The sequence below is a fragment of the Oryzias latipes genome, chromosome 9 (assembly GCF_053564925.1).
Source record: "Oryzias latipes strain Hd-rR chromosome 9, Olatipes_Hd-rR_3.1".
NCBI classification, from domain to species: domain Eukaryota; kingdom Metazoa; phylum Chordata; class Actinopteri; order Beloniformes; family Adrianichthyidae; genus Oryzias; species Oryzias latipes.
Window position 1 is genome coordinate 6,563,046 of NC_136245.1, and position 11,613 is coordinate 6,574,658.

The window sequence follows — 11,613 nt, forward strand, 5'->3', positions numbered from 1 at the left end:
TCTGAAAAAGTGCAGCTGTTTTCCAGCCTTCATTACTTAGTGTATTTATTTAGACGTTACTATCGTTTATTGTTTGTTTATTGTTTATTTATTTGGAGCCCCATTCGCTTCCACAAAGTCGTCCTCCTAGTCCTCCTAGGGTCCATACGCCAAAAAATACATACATTTTACCAATTTCACAAAAACCAAAACTGATTTCACAAAATACAGTGACTAATTCATCATATTTACCTTAATAGCTTCACATGTTAAAATAAGTTAAAACAATTTCATTTTTATACCAGCATATAAAAATCTAGCCACAGGGGTTGCAAGCCAGTTGCCTCTGTGCCGGTCCCAAGCCCGGATAAATAGAGAGGGTTGCGTCAGGAAGGGCATCCGGCGTAAAAATTGCCAAAATAACCATGCGAATCATCCACAACACTTTAGACATACCGGATCGGTCGAGGCCCGGGTTAACAACGACCGCCACCGATGCTGTTAACCTACAGGAAGTCGGTGGAAATTTGACTACTGTTGGTCGAAGAAAGAGGGGAGGCAGAAGGGCCCGTGGCCAGAGAGAGAAGGGAAAAGGCAGGAACATAGGTTTGAGAATAGGGACTCTTAACATTGGCACAATGACAGGGAAAGGCAGAGAGCTGGCAGACATGATGGAGAGAAGGAAGGTAGATGTACTGTGTGTGCAGGAGACAAGGTGGAAGGGCAGCAAGGCACGTAGTATTGGAGGAGGATACAAACTGTTCTATCATGGTGTTGATAGGAAGAGAAACGGGGTAGGAGTGATTCTGAAGGGGGAGTTTGTAAACAGTGTTCTAGAGGTGAAAAGAGTCTCAGACAGGATGATGAGCTTAAAGTTAGAAATCGAAGGGGTGATGGTGAATGTAGTCAGTGGGTATGCGCCACAGGTTGGCTGTGAGTTAGAAGTGAAGGAGAGATTCTGGAGTGAGTTGGATGAGGTCATAGAGAGTATCCCCAGAGGAGAGAGAGTTGTTATTGGAGCAGACTTTAATGGGCATGTTGGTGAGGGCAACAGAGGTGATGAGGAGGTGATGGGCAGGTTTGGTGTGAAGGAAAGGAATCTGGAGGGACAGATGGTGGTGGACTTTGCGAAGAGGATGGAAATGGCTGTAGTCAACACTTACTTCCAGAAGAGAGAGGAACATAGAGTGACATACAGAAGTGGAGGTAGGAGTACTCAGGTGGACTACATCCTATGTAGACGAGGTCATTTGAGAGAGGTTATTGACTGCAAAGTGGTGGTAGGAGAGAGTGTAGCCAGACAGCACCGCATGGTGGTGTGTAAGATGACCCTGGAGGTCAGGAAGAAGAAGAGAGGGAAAACAGAAAAGAAGACCAAGTGGTGGAAGCTACAGAATGAAGAAACTTGTGAGGAATTTAGGCAGAAGTTGAGACAGGGTCTGGGTGGTCAGGATGAGCTTCCAGAGGACTGGGAAACTACAGCAGAGATTATCAGGGAAACAGGTAGGAAGGTGCTAGGTGTGTCATCTGGAAAGAGGAAAGACGGTAAAGAGACTTGGTGGTGGAATGAGGAAGTACAGGAATGCGTCCAGAGGAAGAGGTTGGCTAAAAAGAAGTGGGATGTAGAAAGGACTGAGGAAGGTAGACAGGAGTACAAGGAAGCGCAGCGTAGAGTGAAGAGAGAGGTGGCAAAGGCCAAACAGAAAGCTTACGATGAGCTATATGACAGGTTAGACACAAAGGAAGGAGAGAAGGACTTGTACAGGCTAGCCAGACAGAGAGACAGAGATGGGAAGGACGTGCAACAGATAAGGGTGATTAAGGACAGAGATGGAAAGGTGCTAACAACCCAGGAGAGTGTACAGAAAAGATGGAAGGAGTATTTTGAGGAGCTGATGAACGTGGAAAATGACAGGGAAAGAAGGGAGGAAGATGTGGTTGTTGTGGAGCAGGAAGTAGCAGAGATTGGAAAGGATGAGGTTAGGAAGGCTCTGAAAAGGATGAAGAGCGGAAAGGCCGTTGGTCCTGATGACGTTCCTGTGGAGGTATGGAAGTGCTTAGGAGAGGCAGCAGTGGAATTTCTAACAAGGTTGTTCAATAGGATTCTAGAGAGTGAGAAGATGCCTGAGGAATGGAGGAGAAGCGTTCTGGTTCCGATCTTTAAGAACAAGGGTGACACGCAGAACTGCAGCAACTATAGAGGAATAAAGTTGATGAGCCACACAATGAAGCTGTGGGAAAGAGTAGTGGAAGCCAGGCTTAGGAAGAAGGTGGAGATCTGTGAGCAGCAGTATGGTTTCATGCCCCGTAAGAGCACCACTGATGCCATTTTTGCTTTGAGAATGTTGATGGAAAAGTACAGAGAAGGTCAGAAGGAGCTGCATTGTGTGTTCGTAGATTTAGAGAAGGCGTATGACAGGGTGCCGAGGGAGGAGCTGTGGTACTGTATGAGGTCGTCTGGAGTGGCAGAGAAGTATGTCAGAGTAGTTCAGGACATGTATGAGAGAAGTATGACGGTGGTGAGATGTGCTGTAGGTCAGACAGAGGAGTTCAAGGTGGAGGTGGGACTACACCAAGGATCAGCTTTGAGTCCTTTTTTGTTTGCTATGCTGATGGACAGGCTGACAGATGAGGTAAGACAGGAATCTCCCTGGACAATGATGTTTGCGGATGACATTGTAATTTGCAGTGAGAGTAGAGAGCAGGTGGAGGAACAGCTAGAGAGGTGGAGGTTTGCTCTGGAAAGAAAAGGCATGAAGGTCAGTCGTAGTAAGACAGAATACATGTGTCTGAACGAGAGGGATCAAGGTAGAAGCGTTAGGTTACAGGGGGCTGAGGTGAAGAAGGTGCAGGAGTTTAAGTACTTGGGGTCAACAGTTCAGTGTGATGGGGAGTGTGGAAAAGAGGTGAAGAGGCGAGTGCAGGCAAGTTGGAGCGGTTGGAGGAAAGTGTCAGGAGTGTTGTGTGACAGAAGAGTGCCAGCAAGACTCAAAGGAAAGGTGTACAAGACAGTGGTGAGACCAGCTCTGCTCTATGGGTTAGAGACGGTAGCAGTGAGACAGAGACAAGAGGCTGAGATGGAGGTAGCGGAGATGAAGATGTTGAGGTTCTCCTTAGGAGTGACCAGGTTAGACAGGATAAGGAACGAGTACATCAGAGGGACGGCTCATGTTGCCTGTGTTAGCGACAAAGTCAGAGAAGCCAGACTGAGATGGTTTGGACATGTTCAGAGGAGGGATAGTGGATATATTGGTAGAAGGATGTTGGAGATGGAGCTGCCTGGCAGGAGGGCAAGAGGACGGCCAAAGAGGAGATACATGGATGTCTTAACAGAGGACATGAAGTTGGCTAATGTTAGGGTAGAAGATGTCCATGATAGAGTGAGGTGGAAAAGGATGATTCGCTGTGGCGACCCCTGATGGGAAAAGCCGAAAGAGAAAGAAGACCAGCATATAAAAACACATAGCAACATAACATCAACAATAATACATTTCATAACATCAAATCATTCAAATTGTTAGTTATTGTAAGTAGTCCATGTATCTTAGTAACATGTAACTATCGCCAACTAAACAATCGTAAAAATAAATTTATATGTGACAGACAAGACAAGACTAGCCTACAGACAAGTATTGAAAATGTCCGCAATAATTAGTAAAGAATGACAATATTAGAATGAGCTGAGTCATTTAAGCCACCCCATGATCCAGGTGTTGCGCAACGGTCTCCATGCGACATTTCACCTCGCAACCTGCGGCCACTATCCCTCTCCTCATACATACATGCACGCCTTTTTCTCAAAGGCGGGAACGCCGATTCGCAAGTTTCAGGCCGTTCCATACTCGGCCATAGATTTCACGATAGCAGAACTAAAGTGCATCAATTATCAATAGCAAGCACTGAATCACCACCCAACTATCCAAGCCGGTACTGTTGCGCTTAAGTCTTGATTCACTATCCTCTTACTTAGAAGCAACTCCACTTGACATGTCGAATCTGCTACCCGTGCCTCATGCAAAGCACAACCCCGATTTGTTGAGAACGACACTCACATAAGTTAGCGGACAATCATATCTGTCTGTTTACTTTGAACACACCCACCACCAGCCAAAAAGCATTAACCTCACTTCTGCTCACAGCTCCCTCACTTATGGTGAGCGATTTAACACACCAAGATTCCCCACTTCCCATGAGTCTTAGAAGCTAAAGGCGGGGCTAACCCCCAGATCACCACAATATATTGATTTGCTATATGAGCAGTGCTATTTTTGGAGCATTCCCGTTAAATTATATTTACCTTTCCAATCATTTTTTACATTCTCTCTATAACTGGGATAGTGATCTTTGTGTCTTTTGTGGAAAGGATGTAGAAACTGTGGAACATCTTTCTTTGAATGTTTTCATGTAAAAAAGTTTTGGTCTTCTTTTCATAATTGGCTTAAATCCAAAAATATCATCATTAACCCTTTAAATTGGAATACAATTAAAATTTGATTACAATTAATTGACAAAAATCTGGACTTTCTGATTAATGCACTGATTGTAATTTCAAAGCATTTTATTCATACTTGTAAATTCTTAAAGGTAAAACCTCACTCTAATGGATTACTCAACCTAATCTCTAAATCTTTACATTACATGAACCATAAGAACGCCCAGACATTGTGTAATTTATTTGATCTATTTAAACTTTTGTAATAGACCCTTACTTTATTATTTTTTAAGTTATATTTTTTTTTCATATTTGTTTTTTTTGTCACCTTATGGTGACTACGCCTGGTCTCAGTCTCGCTCATCTCTTGCAAACTAAGTCTTGCCTTGCAACTAACGTTATTCTCCCTGCCTCAGGATTCCTGCCTTCGAGTGTCAGCTGTGTGGAAGTCAGTTCTAGTAACCCCTGCATTCCTGTGGAAACACCATGCTCCGCTAGCCACGCTACTGCCTCCAGCCACGCCACAAGCTTCGCTCCTCCTCGGATATCCACCAAACCATTGCCATCTTTCCTGGAATGAAAAATAAATTCATACTTACAACTCACTTACCTGTGTCCTCATTCTGGGTTCCAGCATCTTGGTCTGTCTCTCCTACGAACTATGACAATGACAGAGTAAAAGCTGTTTATTCTTCCATAGAAGTCTATGGGATTTTGGCTTCTTGGAGCCAGCAGGTATTTGGAACGTCAGGGGGTGGGGTCACTCAGTCCAGTTCTCACATACAGTCAATGCTTACAGCAGCGTGACTATGACTACGGTCTTCACATCTGAACTTGTTTCTATTAATGAAAGCAGTATTTGCATTGTTTCCACTGGATCTGTTATCATCTGAACATATCTAATATTTCTTTTTATTTACCCAGCTAAGGACTTGAGTTCAGTATTTCTTTTTCAACTATGTTTCTCTGTACAACATGCCGCTGAGGGTTTTTAACCTGGGTTAGTCTGATAAATATCTTTCACTCTGTGTCTTAGCAATCGTGCCAAATGAGCACTTAAGTTAGAACAAAATTATTTTTTTCAAAACAACATTCTTGCTTGTTTTTCAACAAATCCTGCTCTGTCATGTTCTAATTGGCTGGACCTGATCCAGGTAATCAGCAATGAATAGGACAAGGATGTCTGGCAAACATGCAGACACGCCAGCCCTTTGGGTCTGGACTTGCCTATCTGTGGAGTAGAGTGTAACAAACAATTGTTCATGTTTGAATTCGGATTTTCTAAAGCATAAGAATAGAAATTAGGTTTCTTTGTTGCATAAGCATTTTGGTTTGAAAATGTTAAAGTAAGAAAATGTTTTAACAACTGTGTTTATTAAAACTCACTGTGATATTTTAATAGTATGTTGATAAAACACACTGTTTGTCAGAAACTGAGCAAATAAAACAACAAACTTAACCCAAAGCAGCAAAAGTCCATCTATCTATCCTTCCATTTCTTCCACTCCACTCCTCCAGGCAGCAGACTTTCTTTTTCCTAACCACCTCCTCCAGCTCCCGTGGGGCAATTCCGAGGCTCCCCCAAGCAGAGAGACAGCGTATCTCCATCATGTCCTGGGTCTTCCCAGGGTCTCCGCCTAGTGGGACATGCCCAGAACACCTTTAGAAGGAGGCGTCCAGGAGCTATCCGGACCAGATACCCGAGACACCTCAACTGTCTCCTATGGATGTAAAGGAGCAGCGGCTCTACTCCAAGCTTCTCAACCTATCTCTGAGGAAGCACTCAGACATCCTGACGGGGGAACTTATTTCGGCCGCTTGTATTCAAAATGTTATTTGTTCGGTTATGACCCAGAGCTCATGACCGCAGATGAGTATTGGAATGAAAATTGAGAGCTTTGCTTTCTGACTCAGCTCTTTATTCCAGCAGAGGCTGTACCGACAGGTCTCACAAGTGTAGAGATGCCCTGAAAAGAAGTCTATTTACAAAAGAATAGCCATTAAAATGGCTCGTCAATTACGCAAAATACAGCTTTTATTTTGATAGCCCATTTCCGCATAACAGCAAGTTCATTTGCATGTTAGCTAAAAATGGATTATTTAATTTTGACTTAAACATTTATTGGAAAAAAAATTAAATTATGAAGCTTTAATATTAAGTTTGGAAAATAACTATTTAGTTCAGATCTAAATATTTAATTAACGAAATGTTTAATTTTATAAAATTAAATGTTTAGTTTACAAAACGTTTTACAAAACATAATTCTAAACATAATTAACATAATTAAAAAAAATATTTAACTATAAAATAAGTATTTGACTTGCTAACTAAATATGTAATGTAACATTTATAAATATATGGAATAAAAGGGGAAAATAGGCATTTAAAAAAATGAAACGTGTTTTTTTCCTCATAAAACAGGCTTAATAAGGAAAGAATATTGCTGTTAATAATTGACTATATCATATTTGTCATTTAGTTCTCCATGCCTCCATTTGGTGCAGTGCGATTCATGTACTGTCCCTCTTTTCCCACTCCCCTCCGGGTGAGAGGGAGTGCTTCCAGATTCCAGTTTGCTCATCCAGGCTCCTGCACCTACTGCTCCTACACCTACACCTGGCTGTGGATCCCGTCTCCGGCTCGTCTCATGCCCCCATGCCCCCAGCCGTCCCCCAACTTCAAATGATGAAGATCATTTGCTGGACTTTAAATATGTAGTTGTAGATTTAGATAAGTTAATTCTTCTCTATCAGTTCTGGTTAATCGCCTGTCCGTCCTGGGGGAGGATCCCTCCTTCATGTGGGCACCCCTGAGGTTGCTTCTAATTGTGCTTTACCTCACAATTACCAATACGAAACCCATTCAGATGACTGTTGTTGCAAATTTGGGCTATTCAAATAAAGTTGAATTGAAATGAATTTTACTGCACCCCATCATAACTATCTCTGTATGCTGTTATGCTTATTTTTTAATTATATGCAGACCAATTTATTATCCGATATATATGTATTACTCATTTACATTATTTCTCTCTATATTGTTTTCATAATTATTAATTTTGTGGTCTACAAAAGCTTTTTTATTGCACCATGACATTCATTTGCTCATTTGCACAAATCTCATTCATTTTACTGTTGTGTCAAATACTGTTATATGTATCTCAGTATCACATTATTTTACACATTTCAGCGTTATGCATGTTTGTTATAATTCCAAATTTTGATCTAATCTAACCTGACCTAATCTAACCTAACCTAACCTAACCTAACCTAACCTAACCTAACCTAACCTAACCTAACCTAACCTAAAATAATCTAATCTCTTCTTTCTCTTTCGGCTTTTCCCATCAGGGGTCGCCACAGCGAATCATCCTTTTCCACCTCACTCTATCATGGACATCTTCTACCCTAACATTAGCCAACTTCATGTCCTCTGTTAAGACATCCATGTATCTCCTCTTTGGCCGTCCTCTTGCCCTCCTGCCAGGCAGCTCCATCTCCAACATCCTTCTACCAATATATCCACTATCCCTCCTCTGAACATGTCCAAACCATCTCAGTCTGGCTTCTCTGACTTTGTCGCTAACACAGGCAACATGAGCCGTCCCTCTGATGTACTCGTTCCTTATCCTGTCTAACCTGGTCACTCCTAAGGAGAACCTCAACATCTTCATCTCTGCTACCTCCATCTCAGCCTCTTGTCTCTGTCTCACTGCTACCGTCTCTAACCCATAGAGCAGAGCTGGTCTCACCACTGTCTTGTACACCTTTCCTTTGAGTCTTTCTGGCACTCTTCTGTCACACAACACTCCTGACACTTTCCTCCACCCGCTCCAACCTGCCTGCACTCGCCTCTTCACCTCTTTTCCACACTCCCCATCAGACTGAACTGTTGACCCCAAGTACTTAAACTCCTGCACCTTCTTCACCTCAGCCCCCTGTAACCTAACGCTTCTACCTTGATCCCTCTCGTTCAGACACATGTATTCTGTCTTACTACGACTGACCTTCATGCCTCTTCTTTCCAGAGCAAACCTCCACCTCTCTAGCTGTTCCTCCACCTGCTCTCTACTCTCACTGCAAATTACAATGTCATCCGCAAACATCATTGTCCAGGGAGATTCCTGTCTTACCTCGTCTGTCAGCCTGTCCATCAGCATAGCAAACAAAAAAGGACTCAAAGCTGATCCTTGGTGTAGTCCCACCTCCACCTTGAACTCCTCTGTCTGACCTACAGCACATCTCACCACCGTCATACTTCTCTCATACATGTCCTGAACTACTCTGACATACTTCTCTGCCACTCCAGACGACCTCATACAGTACCACAGCTCCTCCCTCGGCACCCTGTCATACGCCTTCTCTAAATCTACGAACACACAATGCAGCTCCTTCTGACCTTCTCTGTACTTTTCCATCAACATTCTCAAAGCAAAAATGGCATCAGTGGTGCTCTTACGGGGCATGAAACCATACTGCTGCTCACAAATCTCCACCTTCTTCCTAAGCCTGGCTTCCACTACTCTTTCCCACAGCTTCATTGTGTGGCTCATCAACTTTATTCCTCTATAGTTGCTGCAGTTCTGCGTGTCACCCTTGTTCTTAAAGATCGGAACCAGAACGCTTCTCCTCCATTCCTCAGGCATCTTCTCACTCTCTAGAATCCTATTGAACAACCTCGTTAGAAATTCCACTGCTGTCTCTCCTAAGCACTTCCATACCTCCACAGGTACGTCATCAGGACCAACGGCCTTTCCGCTCTTCATCCTTTTCAGAGCCTTCCTAACCTCATCCTTTCCAATCTCTGCTACTTCCTGCTCCACAACAACCACATCTTCCTCCCTTCTTTCCCTGTCATTTTCCACGTTCATCAGCTCCTCAAAATACTCCTTCCATCTTTTCTGTACACTCTCCTGAGTTGTTAGCACCTTTCCATCTCTGTCCTTAATCACCCTTATCTGTTGCACGTCCTTCCCATCTCTGTCTCTCTGTCTGGCTAGCCTGTACAAGTCCTTTTCTCCTTCCTTTGTGTCTAGCCTGTCATATAGTTCATCGTAAGCTTTCTGTTTGGCCTTTGCCACCTCTCTTTTCACTCTACGCTGCGCTTCCTTGTACTCCTGTCTACCTTCCTCAGTCCTTTCTACATCCCACTTCCTTTTAGCCAACCTCTTCCTCTGGACGCAGTCCTGTACTTCCTCATTCCACCACCAAGTGTCTTTACCGTCTTTCCTCTTTCCAGATGACACACCTAGCACCTTCCTACCTGTTTCCCTGATAATCTCTGCTGTAGTTTCCCAGTCCTCTGGAAGCTCATCCTGACCACCCAGGACCTGTCTCAACTTCTGCCTAAATTCCTCACAAGTTTCTTCATTCTGTAGCTTCCACCACTTGGTCTTCTTTTCTGTTTTCCCTCTCTTCTTCTTCCTGACCTCCAGAGTCATCTTACACACCACCATGCGGTGCTGTCTGGCTACACTCTCTCCTACCACCACTTTGCAGTCATTAACCTCTCTCAAATGACCTCGTCTGCATAGGATGTAGTCCACCTGAGTACTCCTACCTCCACTTCTGTATGTCACTCTATGTTCCTCTCTCTTCTGGAAGTAAGTGTTGACTGCAGCCATTTCCATCCTCTTCGCAAAGTCCACCACCATCTGTCCCTCCAGATTCCTTTCCTTCACACCAAACCTGCCCATCACCCCCTCATCACCTCTATTGCCCTCACCAACATGTCCATTAAAGTCTGCTCCAATAACAACTCTCTCTCCTCTGGGGATACTCTCTATGACCTCATCCAACTCACTCCAGAATCTCTCCTTCACTTCTAACTCACAGCCAACCTGTGGCGCATACCCACTGACTACATTCACCATCACCCCTTCGATTTCTAACTTTAGGCTCATCATCCTGTCTGAGACTCTTTTCACCTCTAGAACGCTGTTTACAAACTCCCCCTTCAGAATCACTCCTACCCCATTTCTCTTCCTATCAACACCATGATAGAACAGTTTGTATCCTCCTCCAATACTACGTGCCTTGCTGCCCTTCCACCTTGTCTCCTGCACACACAGTACATCTACCTTCCTTCTCTCCATCATGTCTGCCAGCTCTCTGCCTTTCCCTGTCATTGTGCCAACGTTAAGAGTCCCTATTCTCAAACCTATGTTCCTGCCTTTTCCCTTCTCTCTCTGGCCACGGACCCTTCTGCCTCCCCTCTTTCTTCCACCAACAGTAGTCAAATTTCCACCGACACCCTGTAGGTTAACAGCATCGGTGGCGGTCGTTGTTAACCCGGGCCTCGACCGATCCGGTATGTCTAAAGTGTTGTGGATGATTCGCATGGTTATTTTGGCAATTTTTACGCCGGATGCCCTTCCTGACGCAACCCTCTCTATTTATCCGGGCTTGGGACCGGCACAGAGGCAACTGGCTTGCAACCCCTGTGGCTAGATTCTAAAATAATCTAATCTGATCTAATGTAATGTAACCTAATCTAATCTAATCTAATCTAATCTAATCTAATCTAATCTAATCTAATCTAATCTAATCTAATCTAATCTAATCTAATCTAATCTAATCTAATCTAATCTAATCTAATCTAATCTAACCTAAACTCATTTAATTTAATTTAATTTAATTTAATTTAATTTAATTTAATTTAATTTAATTTAATTTAATTTAATTTAATTTAATTTAATTTAATTTAATTTAATTTAATTTAATTTAATTTAATTTAATTTAATTTAAAATAATCTAATCTAAATTAATCTAATCTGATCTAAATTAATCTAATCTGATCTGATCTGAATTATTCCGGACCCATGAAGCACAGTAATCACATTCCATAGAGTTACACATAGCACCGTATTATTAAGGGAATATATTGATATATATTCTTGATGTTGTTGTTTTTTTGTTATGTTTGTTGTGTTAATCAAGAACTTTGCTTCTTGAATGTACAATTTTAGTCAAATAAATGTTCAATTTATAATTTTTCAAATTATAACTATAATACTGTAAAGTACTGACTCTTTTAGTCATAATTCTATGAGTTTACTCTTATAAAATTACAACCTTTTTGTCTCATAATTTAGGACTTTATTCAGAGAAAATTATGAATTTTTTCATAAATTTATGACTCTGTTCTCAAAAATTTATTTATTTATTTTTTATGGAGGCCCTAATATTTAATCAGATTAACC

At 42.4% G+C, this 11,613-nt stretch overlaps 1 protein-coding gene across 1 annotated transcript; it reads left to right on the top strand.

Annotated features, from left to right (window-relative positions):
* The first annotated feature begins 293 nt into the window (after positions 1 to 293).
* Positions 294 to 10,117, top strand: LOC144994517 (uncharacterized). The gene is made up of 2 exons (XM_078952547.1): positions 294 to 2,810; positions 8,295 to 10,117. The coding sequence occupies exons 1-2, from the start codon at positions 405 to 407 to the stop codon at positions 8,319 to 8,321; spliced, it is 2,433 nt and encodes an 810-aa protein (XP_078808673.1). The 5' UTR covers positions 294 to 404; the 3' UTR covers positions 8,322 to 10,117.
* Positions 10,118 to 11,613: the final 1,496 nt, after the last annotated feature.

What these genes read in the sequence shown, in the direction of transcription:
- LOC144994517 (XM_078952547.1), top strand. Translation starts at nt 405, where the DNA reads ATGCGAATCATCCACAACACTTTAGACATACCGGATCGGTCGAGGCCC. An exon ending in GAAGCGTTAGGTTACAGGGG is followed by an intron (nt 2,811 to 8,294) that starts GCTGAGGTGAAG and finishes ACTCCCCATCAG; the next exon opens with ACTGAACTGTTGACCCCAAG.